The sequence below is a fragment of the Podarcis muralis genome, chromosome 16 (genome assembly GCF_964188315.1).
Source record: "Podarcis muralis chromosome 16, rPodMur119.hap1.1, whole genome shotgun sequence".
In the NCBI taxonomy this organism is placed as follows: domain Eukaryota; kingdom Metazoa; phylum Chordata; class Lepidosauria; order Squamata; family Lacertidae; genus Podarcis; species Podarcis muralis.
In genome coordinates this window covers 12,766,583-12,792,529 of record NC_135670.1, presented here as the reverse complement: position 1 = coordinate 12,792,529, position 25,947 = coordinate 12,766,583, and the positions used below count along the sequence as shown (strand labels likewise).

The 25,947-nt window shown below is 44.7% G+C and overlaps 1 protein-coding gene across 15 annotated transcripts in view; it reads left to right on the top strand.

Moving 5' to 3' along the window:
• The window catches only part of MARK2 (microtubule affinity regulating kinase 2), a 110,619-nt gene that overhangs the window by 19,461 nt on the left and 65,211 nt on the right, over positions 1-25,947 (top strand). The window contains exon 1 of one of the 15 annotated variants that reach the window (XM_077920142.1): positions 12,898-13,052. The exons of 13 other annotated variants lie outside the window; for them this stretch is intronic. In XM_077920142.1, the coding sequence (XP_077776268.1) occupies positions 13,017-13,052 (36 nt within the window). In that variant the 5' untranslated portion in view covers positions 12,898-13,016. Of the gene's footprint in view, positions 1-12,897; positions 13,053-18,216; positions 18,844-25,947 lie in introns of those variants that run through there. One more of the 15 variants, XM_077920146.1, reaches the window with a different exon arrangement.

The window sequence follows — 25,947 nt, the reverse complement described above, 5'->3', positions numbered from 1 at the left end:
AGACAGAGGTGCTAAATACGCTTTATCAACCCAAATAATGCATAATATGCTGACTTGCATTCTTCCGAGAGTTAACCACTGAAAAACAATTGCAGTTTTGAAACTGCCAGACTTTCCTAATACTATATTCACAGTTGACACCCATTCTGAACTATGAAATGGAACGTTTTATTGGGGGGGGGGGTTCCACCCTGTATCACAGGCTCAGTCCAGTTAAAAGATGGTAAGGCTGGGAAATGCCTTTATGTTCCTGAAACACTGGAAAGCCACTGTCGATCAGAAGAAGCAGTGCTTGACTAGAGGACCTCTGGACTGACTTTGTATAAAGAGCCTTCTTATATTATTATAAGTACAAGGGTAGCCAAAGTGGTTTCCTCCAGGTGTAATTGCGCTCCAACTCCCATCAGTCCCAGCCAGCACGGCTAGTTGTTGGAGATCATGGAAGTTGTAGTGTAGCAACATTTGAAGGGAACCACATTGGCTACCCCTGAAAGTGTAAGTTTACCATGATGGATTGTGCTGAGGCTGACTATGAGCAGACCTGTTCCTCCTGGAAAGATGAGAGAGAAATATTTTAAATAAGCTGTCTCTCCCCCCCACCCCATTGACCGTTACATGTTCAGTAAACTCCTATTAACTTGAGCATGCAGAGTTCCCCTCTTTGCTCTTCTGCTTTTCCTGTTCAGCATTTTGGAAGCTTATATTTCTGTGTCCCCCCCCACCCGCCCCCCCCCAAAAGAGTAGCTTCACAGTCCACTGGAAACCAGAGCTTGCGTCAAATAGAGCAGCAAACTCTTTAGCTACTGTTTGGGCTGACTCCATTGTGTGCCGGACAGTGGGACATTGTAGTGGAACTGATTAAGCAACAACGGAAAGGGGGGCAGCGGGGAGACAGATGCTCAAAAGAACCGTAGGTTCAGAGGGAGTTGAGCGGATATTTACAAAAGATTTTTTTCAGGAGGTTTACTATTTAACTGGTCCAAAAAGAGTTGTGGGGGGAGGAGACTTGGCCAACAGGCTGGTTATATATGGTCAATTACTTTACAGCATTGATTTCATAGTACTGTACCAGAGAGACTTGTGGGTTTTTTCTTTACAAGCTATGAAACAAAGAAACACAATCCTTTTAAACCAGTGCTGGCCAACATTTCTCAGCAAGTGTACCACTAGTTCCGTTCAAAATAAGTACTTGAACCACTTTTTAGAACACGTAGCATCTCCATATGCAGCCATTCTCTCCCCTCCTCTACACACCCACCATAGTTCTGTCACTTGTCTACTGAGCCAAGGCTAATCCTTCATTCCAGGGGTGAGTGATGTCTTTCAGCCAGAGGGCCACATTCTCCTCTGGGCAAACTTTCAAGGGCCACAAGCCAGTGGTAGGTGGAGCCAGGGGCAAAAATTGCTGGAGCAACCAAGGCAATTCTTACTTTTGCTTAGTGGACAGTTTTACCTCCCCCCCCCCCCCCTTTCACACATGTCTGTCAATCCATGCAAACAACCTAAAGGAACAATCAGAGTTCCTTTTCACACTGGATAGCTCAGTGAGTTAGAGTGTAGTGCTGATAACACCAAGGTTGCAGGTAAAATCCCGGTAGGGGACAGCTGCATATTCTTTCATTGCAAGGGGTTGGACTAGATGGTAGCTTCCAACTCTGCAGTTCCATGATTCTGTGACTTGGGGTGTGAAGCAGGGGTGGTGTGGGGTTTGGCTGGGAACGTGGCCTGGGGAGAGTTCTGATCAATGGGTAAAGAGAGGCTTGAGAGGTTGCATTTGGCCTACATAAGCCTGAGATTCCCCACTCATGCTCTAAACACAGGCAGAGAACAGTGCAGGCTATAAGTCAGGGGTCCCCAAACTAAGGTCCGTGGGCTGGATAAGGCCCGAGGGACTTGTTTATCTGGCCGGCAGTGACGCCCGCTGCCGCCACCCGCTCTTACCAGCGCTTCGCTGTGCGACTGCCCACTTCCGGGTTGGAGGAGCACCGGAAATAGCTTGTGCGCATGCGCAAGCGTTATTTCTGGTGCACATCCGGGTCTGAGGAGGCCCGTGCATATGCGCACACGCTATTTCCGGTGCTCCTCCAACCCGAAAGTGCGCTAGAAATAGTGTGTGCGCACACATATGGGCATGCGCTCCCCCACCCTCCGGCCCACTGTGCGATCGGCGCTGGAGACACTGGCCTGAGGCACGGTAAGTTTGCTGACCCCTGCTATAAGCGACCACAAAGTTGAATACAGTTTTTGGCGCTTGCTCAGTTAAGGCTCTTGTTGTGTAACCAGTTGATAGAAGGTGAAGGCAAAAGAAAGTTTGTCTGCTTTGGGGGTGATTCACTCTCTTTTTTAAGTAGCACGGTAGGCTTATGTCCTCCTTGTTGACAAAGTTACAGGACTGTTGGTGTAACAGCATTCAAAGTCTCCTAATTTTGTGTTGGTAGGTTTTAAAAATCCACATTCAAAGTCAACTCTGAATGGAGAAAGAAGAAGCCTGCCACAGTGCTCCTCTCTAGGTGTGCTGCAGTCTCCCCTGCTCCTGCTCCATGGTTTAAGCATGCACGTGATGGGTCAACTCCTTATGTTTGCAGATATTAGCATACATGAATCATTCTCAAGAAACTGCGAACAGCTCTTTTTGGTTGTTGTCGTAGAGGAATCTTAAGGATAGGCTAAGCAGTGCCTGGCGTGCTCTGGTCCATGGGGTCACGAAGAGTCGGACACGACTAAACAACTAAACAACAACAACAACAACAAGCAGTTATCAGATTTGTTTAAAGTGAATTTAAGTAAATATAACACACAGGGCTCACTCCAAAATATTTGTGGCTGCCCTCCCCCACCCCAGTGCAGCAGTATTTTTTATTTATTACATTTATTTATTCACTGCTTTTTACAAAAAAGTGTCAAAGCGACTTACAAATATATAAAATCCCAAAATCCCAAATAGCTTATTGATCATATAAAACTATATATATAGGGGGGAAATGCAGAAAAGCAAACCCTTATAAACATGTTCATCCAGAAACAGGTATAAAAAAGGACAACTTTTGCCCCATGGCAGGAATGATAGACCTCTCTCAAACTTTTTAAAGTATGTGTGTGGAGTCAAATATTGCAGTGTGGTTTCTCTTGATGGCATGGGAAATTGATAGGCCTGTGTGTTTGGGGCATGCCTGAATAATAGCAGGGACAGGGGATCTGTGGCCCTCTACAACGTTGTGCACTGCTGCTACCATTATCCCTGACCATTAGCCATTCTGTCATGGGTTGGTGTGAGTTGATGTCTAACAACATCTGGTGTGCTACAGGTACTGGTACAAGGGCACATGGTTGCTCGAGTTCATATAGAAACTATCACAAGTCCTTTGGCACCATAAAAGTGTACTGTAGTAGAAACTTTCATGGACTGGAGCCCATTTCATCTGATGCATGGGTAGGCAAACTAAGGCCGGGGGCTCTATCCAGCCCGATTGCCTTCTAAATCCGGCCCACGGATGGTCCGGGAATCAGTATGTTTTTACATGAGCAGAATGTGCTTTTATTTAAAATGCATCTCTGGGTTATTTGTGGGGCATAGGAATTTGTTCACCCCCCCCCCCAATATAGTCCGACCCCCCACAAGGTCTGAGGGACAGTGGACCGGCCCCCTGCTGAAAAAGTTTGCTGACCCCTGATCTGATGCATGACCTGTTATCCTTAGTTGAAAGAGAGAGAGGAAAACTTGTATGTACAGAGGGGGGAAATTGTAACCAGCAAGGCCACAAAGGTCGGGAAATGCAAGAGCCGCAGTAGGTCTGCATACCCTCAACAGTGGTAATTGGTGCTAATACAGTGTTCCTACCTTTGCTGTGTTAGTTTAGCACCTCTGGTAGGGGAGAGATCCCACAATTCCTGGGATTTAGTTTCAACTGAATGCTAGCTGAAGTAGAGAGGAGCACTTTCCTTCTGTGGGTGACCAATTTCTTGCTAGACTAATCAACCACTCCCCCAAATAATGCACATTGGTGTTCTTGCAGGCAGCCTCAGACAGGGCAGCATGTGAATTTTTTCTCTTGAGTGCGCACATTTCCTATCTCCCCCCCCCCCCCCACTAGAGTGGGATGGGACCTGAGAAGAGCAACTTAAGGAAGGGAGCTGCTGCTGCTGGAAGCAAAAGTGGTTGGGTGGCACTCCTATTTGAAATACTTTCCAGACTTCCAGGTGAAGATGGCAACGATTGAGGCTGCTTTGTCCTTGAGTTCCATGGCCTGCTCTAGTTTTAATTTGCTTTATCTTGATAGCAGTTGATGTTGCCACATACAGTCAAGAAGCATATCTGTTTTACTTCTATGTGGACTTAAAAGCCATTTATTTTAATTGGAGGATAGGAGATTGGAGAGCAGCTCTTTTGGCTCAGAGTTTTAAACTGATAAACGCTTAAAATACCTTTCTTGACCAAAAGATACTCTGTAGTTTTAACAGTTTTAACATGGTTATTACATGTGTACAGACCTATAGTACTTCAGAACTCCAGAAGTGTCCATTGCCAAATTTAGTCCTGGAATCTATGCTGCACTATTGTGACTCAGCAAGGGATGCAGATGTAACTTTATTTCCCCCCCCCCACATTTTTTTTTAATTCATTTTATAACACAACTAAACAACACAAAAAGAAAAAACAAACAATTACAAACAAATTCTTGTCTTATCCCTATTTTTCTAAACATTGTTAGGTGGGCTTCTCCAAGTCCCCCCATCTGATTTTTGTTTTACCTCATCTTTAGCAGTTTACATATATAATAATTTTTAACCATTTTTTTTTATCACGCTTACTTTTACCATAAAAATCTTCACATTTTATCACTTACAAATAATACTGTTTTAAAATTCACTATCTTCTACTTCTAACCCTACAGCCTATATCCACTTCCAAAGCTATTCTAAGATTTAAATATTAACATATTTTTTCAGATATTCTTTCAACTTCTTCCAATCTTCTTCCACCGTCTCTTTTCTCTGATCTCGGAGTCTCCCAGTCAGTTTGGCAAGTTCCACATAGTCCATCTTCTTCATCTGCCATTGTTTGATAGTTGGTAAATCTTGTTTCTGCCAGTTCTTCGCTAGTAATATTCTCGCAGCTGTTGTGGCATACAGAAAAAAAGTAACATCCTTTCTGGGGATTTCACCCCCTCCCCCACTATACCAAGTAAAAAGGCTTCTGGTTTCTTAATAGATGTGTTTTTCAACACTTTTTTCAGTTCATTATAAATCCTTTCCCAGAAGTCTTTTACCTTGGGGCACGTCCACCACATGTGGTAAAAGGTTCCTTCTTTTTCCTTACATTTCCAGCATTTATTATCATGAGTATGATACATTTTTGCTAACTTCACTGGTGTTAAGTACCATCTGTACATCATTTTCATCAAATTTTCTCTTAATACATTACATGCTGTAAGTTTAATTCCTTTTTTCCACAATTTCTCCCAATCCACCATCATAATATTGTGCCCCATATGGGATGCAGATGTAACTTTAAAGCGCTTGCAGGAAGATTAAATTGATATATCTTACATGGAGAGCCCTGGAACTTTACATTGTGAGTGTGCAAGTATGGGACTGGAGAAGCCTTATCCCAGGTAAGAGGTTTTGCTACATACTCCTAATGAAAGCTTAGCTAACTGTTCAACTGATCTGGGCTTGCTAGGAGCTGATATATATTCTCCAAGGTAACCTCAGCTTCCTCCATATAATGAAAGCTCAACTAAGCGTAATAACAATCTTGGCATAACAGACTCTACCACAACAGAGACTGAAACTCCTTCACTGTGGGAACTTTTACGCCACCAATGTCTCCTGTCTAAACAAACAGCAGAGGGAATCTGTAGCAGAATCGACAGATTGGAAAAGGAAATTTTGGGTTTGAATGCCATAATTGGTGCACTGGCTGTGTTAGTGAAGACAGGAATTCTGACTGTAGCCCTGCAGATAAGACCTACCAGCAAAGAAACTGAAGTTAGTGGTGGTTTGAAGGTACACCAAGATGGGAATAGGTCTGTATTTGCTGAGACCCTATCAGATTCAGTAACCAAACGGTTAAATTACATCTATGAAGATCGGACCTTAGAAACCTGCTTTTACACCAAAATGAATGCTCAAGAAATGGATTTGTGGGAGTTGTTTTCCATTCTCAACCCTTTCAGATTCAAGCCTCCTGGTAGTGGATTAGTATTCTGATAACCTACTTGCTACCATCCAAGGAAATGATCTCAGCCCATCACCTGATCTAATTTGTTCAAGCCCCAATCTGGCATCTTTCAATGGAACTCCAGATGCTTTAGGTCATCATTCCCAAGTTTCCTGCTCTACAGCGCAGACGAGAGGAAAAGGCAGAAAACGATGAATTAATAAACTCACTTTGAACGGTACTGAATGAGGGAGAAAGTTCAAATTTCAGTGATGATTCTTCTAAAAAGAGGTCCCCAGATGTTCTGCAGGTGGTCATTCATAACTGGCCAATGAAGAAATCCAGTGGAATAATGAAAACAGAATCTGAACTGCAAGCAGGACTGAAAGGTTGCCCACCTCTAACTTGGTAGTACAGGCAAACCCCCCTTTATGCATGTTCAATGTGTGCACATGTTGCAAAAGGGGGTGGGGCGGAATGGGGGTGTTTGCAGGCTTTTTCAGTGGCATTTCAAATATACGCAGAATGTGTGGTGCTGCTGAATGTAACTCCAGTGTAAATGGGGGGTTGTCTGTACAATTATTTTCTTTGTATGCAGATGGCTCCAGTTTCAATCTGGCATCTCCAGACAGGACTGGAACTCTGGAGAGCCCCTACCAGATAGAGTAGGTAGTACAGGCAATGACCAGGGCATGCACACATTGGCTCTGCACCAAACCTGTGCAGGCCTGTGCTACTACACTTGTTAACTAAATTCTTCTGGAGGTTCCTGCAGATAAAATTAGGCCCCCTTTCTCAGTGGGGAATCTAGCATCTGCAGTTAAAATAATTTCAGGTAGTAAGTGATGGGAAAGACCCTTCTCTGCCTGAGACCCTGGAGAGCCATTGCCAGTCAGGGCAGGTAATACTGGTTTAGATGGAAAACCATCTCACATGTCACACAAGTTGTTTTCCTCTTACTATCTTTTATGGCTACTAAAAAGGAACCCTAGTTAACTGGTTTGCAGATTTTTAAATATATGTACTTTGAAAAGCTGCAGATAGCACAGACCATCTTAGAAGGATTCTTCATTTTTTCTGTTGCCTTCTCTACATTGATGTGGGCTACGACGTATGAGTGCATCAACTTGAAACAGCCTGCTTCAGCCTGGTACCCTCCACTCCACTGATCATTTACATGTAGTTTGGCCAGTGGTTGGGGATGGTGGAATTTGTCTTAAACATATGTAGGGTACCAGGTTGGAGTTGGCTGCCTCAAGAAGGCATACAATTTCCCTCGGAACTACTTTTTCCTCAAATGCAGATTTTAAAGGATTGCTCATATTAGTATCAGTTGGTTGGTTGACTAATTACCAATTAATTAATTGCCAGGGCTCTCTCCCAATTTAAAATACAAAGAAGAAACTTAATTGACTGATAGCCCTAGTAATAACCAACCCTCTGTGCTCTTAAAAATGGGGACAGAATGTAGATGTAACCAGACTTTCAACCCCCCTCCCTTCTTGCATCCTGCAACGTGACTTTGTACAAAACGAGGGTTGCCAGTTGCAGCTGCTGCTTCCAGAGAACTGTGCAAACACCTTCATTTTTTAAAAATCCCTGGGCAGATGGTTGGGCTTCTCAGGAGCTTCAGCTCCTTTGAAGCTGAGCACTACTTCCATTTATTATACATTACCGTTTTTGTTTTGACTTTCTTTTGAAGGATCTCTGGGTGGCATACTGCTCTTGCCCTCTGAGGTAGGCTGGGTTGAGAGATAGTGACTGGCCCAAAGTCACCCAGTGAGCTTTATGGCTGACTATGGATCAAACGTATCCATTCTTAAGGAAATCAGCCCTGAGTGCTCACTGGAAGGACAGATCGTGAAGCTGAGGCTCCAATACTTTGGCCACCTCATGAGAAGAGAAGACTCCCTGGAAAAGACCCTGATGTTGGGAAAGAGAAGGGGACGACAGAGGACAAGATGGTTGGATAGTGTTCTCAAAGTGACAAACATGAGTCTGACCAAACTGCGGGAGGCAGTGGAAAACAGGAATGCCTGGCGTGCTCTGGTTCATGGGGTCACGAAGAGTCGGACACGACTAAACGACTAAACAACAACAACAACAACAACAGCAACAGCAACAGCAACAACAACAACAAATGGATCTGAACCCGAATCTAGTGCTCTTTCTGCTGCTTGCACCTTGAATAGAGTGAGTTAGCTCTTTAGGAAATGTTAGAAGCAGTGGCAGAATTTCCCTTGATAAAGAGAGAACACATTTCAAAACTTGTCTGTCAGTCCAGCCATTGGGTGCTTTCATCTTGCTTTTTAAAAAATCATTGTTATTTGTGCTACCTGTTTGCCCTGAGCCATCTAGATCCATCAGCAGAGATTAACACAACATGGCTCAGTTTTGAAGGTATTTCCTTAGCCTACGACTGTGTTTGCATGCTTGGATGGGCAGCTTGAAATTTCCCCTTCACCAATTACTTATTTGGTCTCTTTCTGCACCGCCACCCCACCCACATCTCTCTTCCTTCAAAAGTAGTGATTTTTTTTTCTAGTTAGCAGCTGTCTAGCTGGGAGTTGAAACTTTTCAATCAGGGTTCCTGAAGGAGGGACAATGTGACCAGTGCTTTTAAATAGTTTTGGGTGTTATTTTTGTTGTTTGGAAGAGAACCATAGCAGCATGTTCTCCCTGCTTGATTTGGAGACCTTTTTCTCTCCTTGGTTGGGGTAGGGGAAGGACAGAAATGGAGTGGAAGTGCAGCTGAGCCCTTTATACAAAACAAGGCGACAGGCAGAGGGCACAGAGTTCAGTGTCACATTACATGGTACAGGCTTTGAAGACTGGCCAGCAACAGACCTAAGTGTCTGCATCCACCCACCAGGACCCTTGCCAAAGGCTTCCGTATTTGGATCCACTTTATCCTCCATTTCCAGGTGTTCTTAAAGGCCCTGTATTGAAGCAAGCATGGTTAAGGGATGATTGCCAGCTTGAGGGAGAGGGGGACCTCATGGAATACCTGCAGAAACTTAGGTCTAAGGAGGTGTGTCAAAACACAATACCCTCCAAAACAAAATGTACAAGCAGAGGCGGGACCCCTCCCTCATGCTCCCTTCCAGTAACCATCCTGGATGCTTAGATGCACAAGATCCTAAAGTGACATGATTTTGATAGGTTGGAAAAATACTTTCCCAGCCTCTCCTCACGTTTTGTTTGGTGTGTCTGGACCAAGGAAGCAGTGTCAAACTGTCTTGCTTCATCTTCTTCCAGTTGCTGCATTACAGTCCAGGAGACTTGGTTGCCCAGCCTCTGTTTCCTTTGAAAGTGTGCAGATATTGGGGTTTATGAACACACCCACACCTCCCACCTCCTTACCCCATATGTCTTGCAGAGGTCCTCCTGTTCTGTCTGCAAACTATGGGCAAGGTTGGCTTCTCAAGGATGGGGGCCTAGAAGCAGCTTTAAGACCCTGATGTGGTGAAAAGTGGAAATAAAGTCTGTGTTCTATGTTTATAATAATATTTTATTTTCTTGTTAATTATGCTGTTTTAAGTGTTCATTTTATATTTGTCTTCCTTTGGTAAGGTTTCCTTTTGAAATGTTTTAGGTTTTTGTTGTTAACTTTGCTGCGTTGACTTCTCTATAATGTTTTATTTTGAAATGTTTGTTTCCTGTTGGTTATGTTGCTTTGAATGTATAGTTTATGTTTGACTTTCTTCAGTAATGTTTTGTTCTGGATTGTTTTATTTGATGTTTTAATGTGTTGTAAACCACTTTCAGATTTTTTCCTAAAAATATAAAGTGGTATGGAAATGAATAATAAGAATTATTGTTGTTGTTAAAATAAAATAAACAGAACCTGGCTTATGGAATTCCCTCCCTGAAGAGGCATTCCTGGCACCAGCATTATTGTCTTTTGGTATCAGGCACGGATTTAAAAAAGATAAATCTCACAGACTTTTTAGGTTGTTATTTAGGCACACTACAATTTAATATAAATTTTCATTTAGTACTGTATTTTTGACTTGCTTTTGCATGCCGTCCTGGAAGATTTGCTGGAAGGGGCAGTGTATAAAAATATCAGATGAATAAATAAGTTTGATTTGTGTCTGTAGCAAGTCACTGACACAGCCTCTGTGGATGCAGAGAGCTCTTTCCCACCATCCGGAACTTTAGTGGAATTAAATTGGAGCCGTGCAAACCCACCTCACTCGCCTGCAATCTTTTCTTTTGGTCCCAACCCCTCCCCCTGCTGCCAGCTGTTTAAGCTGATCTGTAAAGAATGCTCTTTTCTCTGGCTTCTAGGCTTGGATTATACAGCTCTTTGACCAGCTCTCTCCAATCCAGCAAAAGTAGCATGGCGGTGCAGGGGTAGGGGGAGATCTGGCAAAGTCTGTTGCCCTATGGCAGTTGTTTCTTTTTCACTACCCCTCCCTTAAATATCATTCACATTATGGTGCTCCATATAAAGAGGCTAGGAAGTGGGTGTAAGGTACCTGTAATGGAGGTGCCCCATGGCTGTGGGTATTAATATACAGATGACTTACTAGAAAAGATTAGGGGACAGATTAAAAACAGGAAAAGAATCCTTTAGGAAACTGAGAGCCTTTTGTTGCATACTGGACTCCATTTTAACTGTATGGAAATGCTAGAGAAGGCGGCCAGAATGTTTTCTAAATTCTCAGGAATTGTAGACATTGTCATTTGCTTTAAATTTATTTTGAATCTTGAGGAGAGGATATAAATGACACTGGCCATTTTTCCCCCATGTCTTTTTATATGCTTTCCTATAATGAAAGATACGATTTTAGCTCAATTGGTAGAGCATGAGACTCTAAATCTCAGGGTTGTGGGTTTGAGCTCTGTGTTGGGCAGAAAGATTCCTGCATTGCAGGAGGGTGGGCTAGGGCAGTGTTCCCCAACCTTGGGCCTCCAGCTGTTTTTTTGACTACAATTCCCATCATCCTTGACCACTGGTCTTGCTAGCGAGGGATGATGGGAGTTGTAGTCCAAAAACAGCTGGAGGCCCAAGGTTGGGGAACACTGGGCTAGGGGACCCTCGGGGTCCCTAGAACTCTACGATTCTATGAGAAGAAGGCTACCTCAAGACAAAGATGGCTTAGTAAAACAGACCAGGGGGAAACCCCAGCTTCAGTGCATGAGGAATACAATCTTCTCAATAACTTCATAATAGGAAAAGAAATAATGGGTCTGCATGGGTAGGTAAGCTATGCAGGAAAAGTGGGGGAAATCGATTCTCACCTGATTTTAAACTTTCCTCCCTGCTCCCCTGGGGGCATTTTTTACTTACCACAGGTGAGTGGCTTTATCTACATTTCTATCTGGATTTCAGTCTTGGCACCTCCTTCCTTACTCCCCTCTTTTGGGTTACAAATAAAACCTGAAACAATAATTAAAATTGCAATTCAAAATAGAAACAATGCTAGTTTATGCAGCACTGAAACAAGTGTATTTTTTTCAACTTGCTGGAATGCAATTAGCAAGGGAGGTAGGCTTCCCTCACTTGAGAAGACCTTTATGAGCTATTTCCCCCCTCTTTTTTTAATGGCATCTTTTTAACTTGAGCCACATTTGGTTTTTAGATCGGCTGTTGTAATAATCCTGCTCCTGCTATCTGGCTACCCACCTCAAAGTGGGGTTGATTGTTGCAGTCAAGGACAATGTGGGAAGCAACCTATTACTTATGGTGGGCTATTCACGCATGTGGAATAGATGAGGAGAAAACCTTAGTTTGTTTACAATGTGCTTTTTAATTTTTTTTATTGCTCCACATATATACAGTAATGTTGTAATTCTTACAGCACCCCTGAAAAGTGACCCTCCATTCTGATTCAGAGCTTGCATGGCCTCTGCTGATCCAGATGTTGCAGAGCTGAGTATTATCAGCCAGGTGTTCACACCTCACCCCAGATTTCCTGATGACCACTTCCAAAGGCTTCATGTAGATTTGGGACAAGACGCCACCCTGTGGCACCCCGGGGGGGGGGGGCGGGGAGACAATCACTCAGTGGTAATACCTGAAACCAACCCTGCATATAGAATCTGAAGCACCATAGAACAGTGCTTCCAGTACCCATCCCACTAAGTCGACTCAGAAGGATAACATGGTCAATGACAGCAAAAGCTGCTTGGAGATCATGTTAAGAATAACCAGTTTGCACTTTCCCTGTTCTCCTCTCCATAAAAGTAATCCATCAGTGCAATGGATTTTGTCCCAGTGAACCTTTCCACAGCCTTTGATTCCCCCCCCCCCCACCTGCTTGTTTTTCTCCCCTTTGAAAAAATACTCTGCTACTACTCCCCCTCCTTCGTACAATTGTTTTTCAGTGGCACTCCCGGCCCTGCTAAACTTCTCCTGCATCCTGTTTTACCGCTGCAATATCAACTCTCTCCTTCTCATGATATTTCCCAGCTGCGTCTTCGTCTCGCTGAATTACTTGTGTCAAGGTATGTTAAGTTTCTGGAAGCAAGCCAGTTTCCCCTCCCTCCCCCTCTCATGTGTGTGTGGGGGGGCGGGTTGGAGTGCAGAGGGGAAATAACTGTTATGGGGTTTCAGGTTTTCCTGTGTGTAGCTTTCTGTATGTTCCCCAGATATCTCACAGCACATCTGAGTTAGATGTGTGCTGCCAAACAGCAGGAAGCTTTCTCTAAAATGCCAACAAATCTCTCCCCTCCCCATCCTCCCTGCACCTCCCTCCCTCCTCCCTCCCGCTAGTCTGGGAGGGAGGAAGAGGCGGGGCTAGTGCCATATACAGGGAAGTAACCTTTCGGTTCCCTTGCAAGGAGTAGGACAAACAGGAATTGCTGGCCCATGAGAAGTGGCAGCTAGCCTGTCTAACAGCTCCCCATGACGGCTGCGATATGGAAGAGAATTAATGGGCTAGTGAGTACCGGGCAGGAGGGGGAGGGAGCTGAGCAGCCAACCACAATCCCGGTGTTCTGGGTGGGGTGTGTGTGTATGTGTGGCATCTTAAGCTGCGCTTGTCACTCTCATAACTACTCTTGAGAGCCTTTGGGGGAAAGCAGGGAGGTGCCTTGGGAGCCTCCAGCCTCTGTTCATTGGGGGGAGAGCCCAGTTGATGATGGTGATGATTACCCAGGCTTGATGGAGAGACGGTCTTTGTGGTTCTGTTTCTCTTCCTCTCTCTCTTTAAATTGTTGTTTAAATCATGTTAACTCCTGTTGTTCGGCTGGAACTCTTTACCTTCCCATAAGTGATATTTGAAGCTTTTTCTTGAAAGCCCAGTAAAAACAGAGTCATCTTTTTCTCCCTCTCTTGCGTTTATTTTTTTGGATCTGCTATTAGGCAGGGCTGTTTGCACTTGGAGGCAGGTTTTCTGCTGGGAAAGTCATTTGTTTAAGCACGGTTATGCAGCCCTTTGAGGAGTAGTGAACATATATCCAACTTGGCTTTGTTTTCTTTCTTTTCCCGTTCAAGAAAACACGCCAATTTTACAGTGCTTTATTCAGAACCTGAAATTTGGAGTGTGACTTGCAAGTGACTAGTGAATATTCCTGTGGCAAAAGAGGGGTGTAAACAAGTGGACAGGGACCATAGTGGTGTTTGGAGGGGTGGGGGCACACCTGCATGTCATAAATGGTGGGGACAGGTAGCAATGGGCACAGAAATTCTGCTTCTGAACATTGCGGGGGGGGGTGTTGGGGGCTGGGGTTGACACTCTTTGTTTTCAGGTATCTCTGCAACATTGAGGACTACAAACTTGCTGCTTTTGTTTTTTTTTGCAAAAGCATTAAAATTGACAATCAATTGAAATTGGGGATCTCAGGAGTCAATACTCCTGGGCAGAATTGTAGAATACAGACTTGTTGGGTGAAAAACTTGAATGAACCCTGGAATCTTGTACACAGTTCTCTAAATCAAGAAGCTGGAGCCGTCTAATGTGTGTGTCTGGGCAGTCCTGCTATTAATGGTTCCTTTTATACCTCAGCTATTTTTATTGATGGCATGTGCACTACAGCCCGGCCAGCAAAACAGAGGTGCCTGGCGTTTATTTTGGTGTCATTGAATAATCTTCAAACATTTCATCGCCCATTTCTTCCTTGGCATAGTAGAAAACTTTGACGAGTGGGGGGAGCAGAAGTACTTTTGTTTAATTTTTTTTAAAAAAAGAATGTTCTGGGGTATCTCTGGACCACTGGTGATTCCTGAAATGGCTCCATTAGCTGGCAGGAGGTCTTGTTAGAAAGCTCCCAGCTTGCTTGCTTTCTTTTTTAAATTGTGTTCCTAGTCCTCAGGGTTTCAAGCACCTATTTGTCTCAGAATGCCAAAAGGTCACAAATATGGAACCAAATGCAAAGGAAGCCCAAATTGCTACATTTTTAAAATGAGCACTTTTTAATTTACAAAACCAGTGTTGTTTGTCTTCAACATTACTGAGTAGTATGCCAGAATTCCCTGTTTAGAGATGGGAACTGAGGCTGAGAATATGTAACTTGAGCGTATGTTTCCACGCAGTATGTTTCCAGGAGCAGTCTCTAGATACGGCTGGGAAACACTCCCTGGAGAGCTGCTGCCAGTTAGTGTAGACAATACTGAGCTAGACAGACCAGTGGCCTGACTCTGTATAAGGCAGCTTTATTGGTCCAACTCATTGGTTGCACCACACACTCTTGTTTGTGGATGTTTTGGCACTTGGGATTTCTGATTCTATGACAAAGTTTAAAAAAAATTTATTTAAGAGCTCAAATTCTTCCATATTTTAGTGTACATCTTTAAGAAGAGAATTTGTTCAGAGGGCTCAAACAGTTTGCTTGTACAATTGCTGAATTGTAAATTCAGATGCTCTTAAATATTAGTGGTATCCCGGTCTTACCTTGTACGTGAGTGGTGAATACAGCACAACTCATTGGCCTGTGTATCATAAGCAAATTACCTTTTTATGTCTGGCTACCTGGTTGTTACTTTCATCTCAGTGTTTAAGCCTTTGATTCAGGAACTCTTCATGACTTCCTGTCTGGTGTGTGCTTTTCTTCATTTAAAAAAAAATACTTCGAAGTGTCACAAGGCCCCAGAAACTGCATGCTATCTGCCCAGAAAGTTTAGAAATACTCCTCAGGTACTTATTTACGTTCCTTTACCATTTGCTATAGGGAACAACATATCCCATTTGCTCAGTGATGGAACATGTTTGCAGTGTTAGAAACTGAGATATGAAAGCTAGGAGCTAAATAGCACCTTAGACCTAGGTTATGGGCGCTACAACGGAATGTCTAGGAACACTTTTTCCCTTCCACTCTGCAGTTTTAATCTGATATCTTAGGCACAGTACTGCGCCCAGAGCTCAGAAACTGCATGCGCTAATGAAATTCCCTGTCGCAAAATGCACCTAGAACAATGGGAATTTCAAACACGGCATGTTTGTCACATGCAAAAGATCCCAGTCCAATATCCAGCATCTTTGGTAAGACTGGGAAATGGCTCTTGCCTTGAACCCTGGAGAGTCACTGCCAATCATTGTAAACTAGGCGGTGCTGAGCTAGATGGACCAATGAACTCTCTGTAAGGTACTTTCCTATGTTCCAGTTCATATTTTGATATTGATCTTGGATGTGTTATAGCCGTGTACTGCTGTTTGCCATCCCCCATGTGGTTGAAAGTGGCAGCATTCATACGAACATAAGAAGAGCCTGCTCAAATATGGCCAGTGGCCCATCTGGTCCAGCATCCTGTTCCCACAGTGGCCAACCAGAATGCCTATGGGAAACCCGCAAGCAGGATCTGAGCACGAAAGCACTCTCCCCTCCTGCTGTTTCCAGCAACTGCCTCCAACCATGGAAGCAGAGCATAGTCATCATGGCTAGTAGCCATCAGTAGCCTTCTGCGTGATACTGCGCATCCTCAGTGAGAAAATCAGGAAGAGATGGTCAACTTCTTTGAAAGACAGCATGTCCACCATTGCAGGAGTCCAGCAGCAGGAGTCCAGCTGCATTCTCATGTAACCATGGCTTGGTGGCGCTACATGGATGAGCTCAAGCAAAGTATTGGGCTTGTGTGTTGCCTCCTTCAGGAGGAGGATTTCTGCTGAGTTTTTTCTTTTCTTTTTATTGGTGTCATGTAAAGACTATTGGTGTCATGTTTGGTTCCAAGGTTTAAAGCAGGGGTCAGCAAGGTTTATCTTGCCTTTGCCAGTTCGGTCCCATGGAGATCCCTCCTTGGTTGGATCGCTTCCGCCTGCAATTTTCGGTGTCTGTGCATGCAGATGTGATTTTCAGCATCTGCGCATATGAAGACGTGATTTGCAGTGCCACATAAGTGAGTCCCTGCACTGCACTGTGCCGGTTTAGCACCACGTGCGAGCCGGCAGCTGAGTTCAGAGGCGGCTCATGGGCCGGTCAAACGACCTCTCTGAACTGCTTCTGACCCATGTGCCCTAGGTTGCTGACCCCTAGTTTAAAGCAAACACCAGTAAGATTTTTTTCTATAACAAACCAACTTCAAACCATGGGTTATGGAGCTGGTTTGGGTTTTAAATTCCTGGTACAAAGATAAGGCCAAGCCTTGAGGTTCTTTAAAAACTGAAAGGAAACTCAGTAGAAGTCTTCCAGCCATCTGAGAGGAGGTGAGGAGTACTCGGGGTCTATGCATTGCTTGTGTTAGTTGAGTCTCATCTACATAGCCCTAAACCTTGGTCTAGGGTTGCGTGCAAACGTGGGTTGTATAGGAGTGAGTTGGGTGTTCAGTCAAGGATTGTACAAGGAGGCCCCACATGAAGGGAGTGGAATGCCATAGAGCATGCCCCAGAATCTTCTGCTGCTCTGTGCAGAGGTGTGTGCTTCCAGATTGCCTGGTGCAGAAAAGGTAAGAATTTCTTGAAAACTGGTGGAATAGAGCTGTTCTCTCTCACGAATGCTTCACATCAGCTGCTGTGACGCTGTCATGCTTGACCGAGAAGGAAGGAGCCCATCTGTATACCCTTGAGGGCATAGGAGTGGTGCGTTTGCGTGAGAGTTAAACTGAAGTTTGATCTGCCCATGCTCATCGCCTGTATAAGGTTGGGGGGCGGGCTGGGCATTTTCCCCCTCCTGGCAGCCTTCCAAGGAGCAGTTTGAAATGGAGTTGAAGAGGACAATATGGCTGAGCCTAGAAGGAAGGACGTGTGCGACCATTTGGGATGGAAAGGACAGTTGATGGCACATAGGGTGAAGTGGAAACAGTAGCTGTGAGAGAGGGGGAGCAATGAGCTGTGCAGACTACTGAAGGCAGAGACCAGGGTTGGAAGCTTTCCAGGCTCATGGTTGCCTGGGCATCTAAAAGAAATTGTTGCTGGCACTTAAGAATTTGAAATATTCATGTGGGGCTGACAATGTTTTCTCCATAACCACAAGCGCCAGGGATGTCCTCCTTAAAAGAGAGTCGAATGGCATTAGCTTTTATTTTATTTTTAGTGGAGAAATCATGAGTGGGTTAATTCTGAAGCCTCTTGAGTTCTCTCTATTGCTTGGCTAGCATTCTTTACTCCCGACCACATTATCTCCAGTGACATGTTTTGCTTCTCAACAACTTTTGCTGCTGCTGTTAGCAGGGACTCGAAGGTCACAGGCTCACGCTGGCCAGGAGAGCTCTGCGGCAGTGTCATATGCTGTGATGACCATGACATGGTGGTGAAAATATGGGTATTTCATATAAGATGGAGTTTAAGGAAGGGTCATGGCTCATTTTACATCACCTACCCAGATCCCTCCCAAGTGAGGTTTTTTTTGGCACCCCTTTGCCTTGTAAACAAGTTGCCCCAGAGCATGCTCACTCTGGCTCATGAGTGGCTCTTATCTTTAAGTAGAGTACTGGTGTCAGACTTTGAGATACTGCAAATCTTTTGGCCAGTTAAAGGCGTCCTGGCGTAAGGCTGGAGATTGTTGCCGAAATGTGACTGAATAGCACAGATGACTTTGGGGCTGTGGACAGTGTAGATGAGAGGCCTTATTTGCTGAAGTTAGTGAATGCATATTTGATATAACTTTTAATAATATATGTATGTGTGTTGCTGTAGTGGGTTGTGTGTGAATACCTTTTTTAAAAAAGCATCACATACCTGATGAAACCTGTTTCTCATCCCATTGGTGGGACTGAGAGCTAGCAGCTTCCCAAGCTGCCTAATCTATTTATGTCAGAGGATGGATTTGAACACAGGATGCTCTGGCTTAGATTCTTAGATGCTGCCCTGTGCTGGTAGCAAAAAGCAGTGCTACCAGTTGAAAACCTCAGTGGTACACAGCCTGTCTTATTTCCTTGTGTCTCGTTGGTACTAATTACTGTGGAGGCACCTTCTAGTAGAGCACCTTGTTGCTCCTGTTCTGTGCAGCATGGAAAAGCACTTGTCTTGTGTCCCAGATACCATGGTGTGTGTGTTTGTGTCCATGTCCGGATGGCAGATGGGGCAGTTGTGGTTCCATGCCTTGGAGCGTTAATGGGGAATAATGAGGCTGCTTTTCCTGAGAGCTATAAACAACTGGAAGCCACTGAATCTATTCTCTGGCACACCCTGCTGCGTGACTCTCTTTTTTGGACTTGGATTTATTTATTTATTTATATTTTTTTGGCCGGCTTCCTAATTGTGCTTGGCTCTGTGGAGAGTCCCTGGAATTGCAGCATAAACCCTGCTTGGCTTGGCTTCACAGTGAGATGGTGAGCAGAGATACTTTTGGAGCATCCCAAGGTATGTGGTGTCTGCAGTGCACCAAATATGTTTCTGTCTGCAAGATGCATTATCATGAAACTGCTAGGAGGCACAGCTGGGTAAGGCTGGGCATGTGCTCCAAGGTTAGCTCAGACTTAATGAAACTGTGGTCCATCTAGTCTAGCATTGTCTCCTTTGACTGACAGCAGCTGTACAACATATCAGGTGGGGGGTCTTCTTCGTTACCTGCTACCCTACCCATTTCAGTGGAATTGCTAGAGAGTGACCCTGTGTCCATACATGCTAGAAGTCATGTGCCACTGAGCCATGGTGTTATGGAAGGTACTAGGAATTTCCAAGAACAACTATTTTAGGGTTCTGTCCTTTGTTCTGGTACTCAAGAGCTGAAGGTGCTAAAAACCCAGAGTTTAGTAGGCAGATGATGCCTGCCTTAAGAGAGAGACAGAGAGACTCTGACTCCTAAGAGTTTTGTAACTGCACTTATACTTCAAGTCTCTTCCTGGAGAATTCCACCATCCATTTTTAAAGATGCACGTTAATCATTGTCATTGCAACAGAGAAGGTGAAATCAGCCATTTGAGAGGAACTGGAAAGAGCTTCTCTTTGGGCATCATGAGGGCGGTTGCCCTTCACAGACAGTCATTGCTCCCCATTGATTTCAGGGCCCAGTTCTTCTGCCAGTACTCTTTCCTTCTAAGTGCACTGTTGAGCACTTAGAGAGAACAGCTTAACCCAGCTTTGGAGTGATAGTCTTCTGTTTAACCAGCTGAATTTGATTTTCATCAGGTCAATTAGTACAATTTCATTGTTGATCTCAATATTGTCTCACTGGTAATCATTTGGAACCTAGATTATTGGATTGCTGGGTTCCTTTCTGGGCTACAAGGGTGTCTGCTTGAATTTCACTGCGTGTCTGCTTTGCTTTCATGCTGTTTGGTTGTGCTATTCTGCAACATTTAATTTTTAGCTCAATAGCGTCTCCTTGATTGTCCCACATTCAAACAACAAGGGCACATTGAGAGGCAAAGTTGGTGGGCCACAGCTATGACTGTAGAACCTTCTCCTTCTACAAGCCTGCCTATAAATACTTTCCAGAACAGCTATGCAGCTTTCTTATTTGGGCTGGCATTAAACAGTCAGCAGTAAGCAGGTATGGACTAAGTTTAATGAGGTGGTCTGTATAGTCTGACTCTTTTTATTACTGTTGTAACTTGCCCCAGCCCTTGGGAAATTGTAAGATGGAATTTGGAACAGAATAAATAAACATTCACAAGCAAGTTATGTTTAGGACAGGAGTGGGAAACCTGTGGCCCTTCAGATGTTTCTAGACTTCAGCTCCCGTCCGTCCCAGACAGCCAACTGTCGGGGATGATGGGACTTGTAGTCCAGCAAGATCTGGAAGGCCACAGGTTCCCTGTCCCTGCTTTACAGGCACAAACAACTGACACACATGTATGGACAAGCACTCTACTGAAAATGTGTGGACTAATCACTTTTGCAGACCTGTTTGCAAGGCTAGTTACTTTTAGCAGCCCACAGCATCCATGGAGGTGCCAGAAAGAGAGAGAAAGTCAGATTTGCTGCTGTCTCTGTTTGCTGCGATCCAAGGGAGAACTGCAGAGCTGGCAAGCGGCCTGGTGTGCAGTTAATCTTGTGGCGCATACGAAGTTGTCCATGTCTCCCCCACCCCCCTCTTTCTTCTCAGTTAATTTCTACAGTACTGGGGTCTTGCCAGCTTAAACGTAGAACCACTTAACCACAGAAGTAACAGTGTACACAGCTATAAATATGATGGCTTGAACTGGTGCCTAGTTGGGCTCCCCCCCCTGCCCCCAGCTTAGAAGCATTCATTCCTTTTGGCCTTGTGTGAAAACACCAGAGGTCTCTAGGCCTGTACCCAAACAAAGGGGTTGAGCCTTACGGGCATATTGCCATGCTACTGGTGATGGGGGAATAAAGTCACAACGCCAACAGTTTTTGGGTCAAAAGAAGGGCAGCAGGAGTGTCCTGAAGGACAGCAAAGCCTGGGAACAACTTACCCAAAAATATCAGCGGCCATCTGTAAAATTCCAACCAGAATGCTTTTAGGCATTTGTTATATAGCACACATCAAATGCTCAGAGCACTTAATATGTTTCTCAGTGATCCTTTCAACACTAGAGCAGTTTTACTATTTGGGGTGGGCCTTAGCTCAGTGGTAGACTTACCTGCTTTAAACATGGGACATTTAGCACACAGGTTCTCATACCTTCGGTAGGATTGGGGGCCAGCTTATGCAAAAGATCCTGGAGAGCCGCTGCCAATTAGATCAGGCAATATTGGGATAGAATGAGCAACCAGTGATCTAACTTGATTTAATAAAGCTTCTCATATACCAGTATATTGCATATATACCATATGTAATACAGTTGGAGGGCTGAGGCTGAGACCATAGTTTTGAACATAGTAACAAATCATGGTTTGGTGATATGAGACTGAACCTGAAAAGAGCCTTAGGCTCTCACCCTCCCTTCTCCCTTTGCCTGCTCTCATTCATTTCTGCTTAATCTCCTGCAAACCACAATTTACTGTTGTGTTCAAACTGATAAACTCTGGTTTGTGCTTGTGTTGCAAACCAGGGTTTGAATCCTGACCTTCAGGGCAAACGCAAGCTGTAGTTTGCTGGTTTGGCTATAACAGCATACTCTGACGTAGCTGTAACTGGGAAGGAACTGTTTAAGCAATCCTGAGGCTCCTCCCAGGCTTGTTCTCATAGTAGCACCAAACTGGTTTGGCATTACCTCTAAATTGAGCCAATGATTCTGTGGACAAGTGAGGTTTTCACACAGGGACTTCCAGCCCCTTGCTCTAAACCACAACACAGTTTCTCAGGTGTGTGTGTGTGTGTTTGTGTTTGTTTGTTTTAGGAAACTCCCAGCTTGGATGTCCTGGTGTTGCTTAGAGTTCAGTTATAGGCTTGAATCTTCCAATGTTGATGTGGAGATGCTACTGCCTTCTTTGAAGCTCTCTCTCCCTCTGTGGGGGGGGGGGGGTAATTGTGCACAAAGGAGTGGAAGAGGGCTTTGCACAAATAGGGAGTTGCCACTCTGGTGGGGAGTGGTGGGGAGGATATCTTTGCTGCTTATCCTCTGGCAGCAGAGCCCTGGGCGAGGAGGTACTGATTATGCAGGGTGAGTCAACAGAGATTCCAGACAGTTGTCTCTGCTTAACCTGCCCTCCCTGAGGTAACCTGTCCTTATGAATTCTGTATCCTGCAGCCAGATTTCACTCAGAGGTGTTATATTTTTATTTTAGAGGTTCCCTTCCCGTCCCCTCTAGGAACTGACTAGCCTAAGAGTGGATGCCATCTTCAAAACATATGCAAAAAAAAATCCTCACGTGTGTGTGCGCATATGTGTGTGGATTGGGGGAGGGTGTTGCCTGTTTTCAAATTACAACCTGTGCTCAGAAAAGTAGGTGCAAGTTAGCTGAAGGGGGATCAAGCTCTTTACTCGGCTGTGGTAGTTAGTACAGCAGAGTGCTTAAATGGTGTTTAATCCACATTACCTGGCGTTGAATATGTTCCATGGTTGGGACATAGAAAATGAATGGGTGGAGATCAGGGAGTTGGAGCTGGATGACTCCGGAGAGGGTCCTAGAGAACTGGGGGAGAAGAGCTGGGACCCCATAAAGTGTTCCGCCCAGGGGAAGGCTGCAGTGGGCTGGAAGGTGAAGAGTTGGATCCTGGGGAGGGACCGAACACACTGTTAGAAGAGTGTTCTGCCCACAAGACTCTGGATATCCCAAGTCTAATGCCTCCTACAAAGGAGCCGCCTCCAGCCATTGAGGACATCCTCCTTTCTGGGAACGCATCTGAGAGTCTAATGCCAAGCTGGCTCTCACTCCGCCCCCATCTCCAAGGACTGGCAGTGTCATTGCAAACAAGCTTTGCAAAGCCAGCCTACTGGAAGGAGAGCTTGTTTGATTCCTGCATTGCAGGTGGTTGGACTAGATGACCCTTGTGGGTCCCTTCCAACTCTACAATTCTATGATTGCCTCGTGCCAAGACGTATATTTGCTTGTTAGAGAAATGTTTTGACTTGTGCTTAGTCAAGTTTCCCAGTCTCTGATTTACCTGCTGAACTCATGCTTTGTAACCTGACTTCAGTTCATTACTCTGTCCTCAGCAGGAATAGTCAAGAGTTAGCATTCTTTGCCCTGCCATGAGAGTCTGGGTATTTGCTTTATTTGGCGCATTAAAAACCCCCCACAAATGTATCCCTCCTCTCATTTATCCAAAGTGAATGTGAAGTGGCTTAAAATTCGTAGTGACATGATGAATAACAGTAATACAACAGCAATGGCACTAGAACGGATAACCTTCTTTTCAGTAGAGACCAAAAAACATGGCTACAGTCTCAGGAACAGCAACCAGCAGCAATTGAATTCTTGGTAAGAAAAGAGAGCTTGCTACATGCTCTTTTTGCATGAGAGGGGTTGTTTGGCCAAACTTCTTCTGTAAGAGAGGCCAGTGTCAGGACTTGGATCAGTTGGTGCGACTACTGAGAAGGTCCCACACAGGTGAGTGCCTGCTGACCTTTATTTGGTAATGACACCTTGGGTGTGGGATGGAGCACACAGAGGGACACACCCAGAACAAGGTGATCCTTAAACTCCAGCTTAGTGGTAGAGCATCTGTTTTGCATATAGAAGGTCTCAGGTTCAATTCCCAGTGGCAAATCCAGGTAGGGGCTGGGAAAGACTGCCGGTATAAGGAACCTTCCTATGGCCAAAGCCGTGGGTTTTGTGGAGGGATTTGCAAGCATGGGAGGTGGGCAGCCAGGGAATATGGGCAACTCAATTCAAGAGCAGAGTTTCTTTTGTGGTTCTGATTAACACCATGCTGATTTTTTTTAGAAAATCAGGCTGTTTCTTTATTGTTTCGGTGGTGGCATTATGGTTTTTATTTCAATGTATGTGGTGGTGGTTCAGTGTGTAGGCTGCTTCCGGCATGGATATATGTGGCTCAGAATGCGGCATATTAATAAAATAAAAAGAGCAAGGTGGTAATTTGGATTGTGTTCCCTGGCCCTGACTCTTGCTTGGACCTATTAATGAAAGAAGAGCAGCACGTTCAGGGAGGTGAGGGGAGAGGGAGGAATTCCCTTTCTTTTAAAGCAGGCATAGGCAAATTCTGCCCTCCAGCTGTTTTGGGACTACTACTCCCATCATCCCTAGCTAACAAGACCAGTGGTCAGGGATGATGGGAATTGTAGTCTCAAAACATCTGGAGGGCCGAGTTTGCCTATGCCTGTTCTAAAGGCAGCAAAGCTGGATAGAATCAAATTGCTCTTAGAAACAAACCTACCTGCTTCCCACCAAATCAGTCTTCCTTGTCATTTGTGTTGCTGGTGTGCTGACTTCCCCCCTCTCCACCCCTCACCGCCTCCTGTCTCTCTTCCTCATCAGGAGTGTATGGCTCTTCCCTCTGGGCTTCACGTGAGCCATGTGGGTGAAGAAGTGCTCCACGCTCTCTGTGGGTGCTACAAAGAATTGCTGCTTAATGGGGGGTGGAGAGAATCCCAGTGGGAGGGAAAATGGAGCTTACCAGAGGAAGCTTATAGCTAACCACAGAAGTGGAAGGTTGTTTTGGAGGGGATGGGGGTGGAGAGAATAGAGAGGGAGAACATATGCCAAATGCTAGGATGAGTGCCGAATAAAAGTTCATATTCTTAGCTGCCTATTTTTAGCTTTTCTTCTCAGATGCAGATGGGGGCAGTTTGCGTCAATTTTTCCAGTACGGAAGGACCTCCATTTTCTGGACTTGGATTTACCTGCTTTTGGCCACATTAAGTTTATTCAATTCTCTTCCTCCTGCCATTTAAGGGAGGAGGTCGGATTTCATTTTGTTTTATTCCTTGCAATTTTTATCCTGCCTTTCTCTCCAAGGTGTTAATGGTGGCATAAATGGCCTTCCTTTTATCCTCCCAACATGAAGGAGGTTAAGTGCTTTTGCCCCACCTCTGCAAATATTCTCATCAGATCATTTTTTACTGTCTTGTAGGTTGTGTCTCTTGTCATTCAAGAGTTTATGGATTTGCTTCCATTTTGGAGAGATGCAACCTGTTAGCACAGCCTTCCCTACCTCAGTGCCCTTCAGATGATTTTAGACTATGATTTCCATCATCCTTTTAAATATGTAAACTGCCCTGAGATGTATGGATGAAGGGCGGTATACAGATTTTAACAACAACAACAATCCCTGAACATTGGCTATGCTGGCTTTGGGTGATGGGCTATCCAAAATATCTGGAGGGCACCTGGTTGGGAAAGGTTAAATTAGTGTTTTTTGAATACTATTTACATGAATATTTTTCCAATATTAAGCATACGATTTGGAGAACTTTTCCTGAGTCACCTTTTGTTGAACTGACACAAGCTCACTTTGATAATCTTTCCCCATCACCATCTGACTTAGCTGTGAAGGTGCTTATGATAAAGTTTCCTTCCACTCCCACAGTGAGTGTCTTTGCTTGCCTGCTTTCCTATTTAAAACAGTAATTGGGGGCCATGGACAAAAAGGCAGGCAAAATAATGCACGTTTTAGCCATGTTGCTCCTTTTCCTTACCGGAAAGCATCTCAAATACACAAGACATCACAACTAGTTTAGGGAAACTAATGTGTGACTTGGGGGCATTACTTGTCAAATCTGCTACAGTAGATGACAAGGGATCTTTTCAGTTGACTGGTATGCAGGAGCCTTTCCTGGGAATATTATAGTGCTTTGGTAATGCCCATTGAAGGTGGTGAGCAGAAGGAAGCCTTCAGCTTTGTCTCTCCAACCCTAAAGTGGCTTTGTTTTTTCTGTGTGGTCACTGCGCTCACCTTTCTAGAATAGCCTTCCACAAGAACATGCTCACTTATTTAGGTTGAGAGAGTTGGCATCTGGGTGGTAGGCTTAGATATACTTTCAAATCTCAGGGCTGTTCTATGCCTCAGCTGAGGCACAGGTTACCCACGTGCAGCACAGGCTGCAGAGACTGGTGCCATGCCAGCCTGCGTCTCCCATGCCATGCTAATACTTGCTCCTTGGCTCATACAGTGGTACCTCGGGTTAAGTACTTAATTCGTTCCAGAGGTCC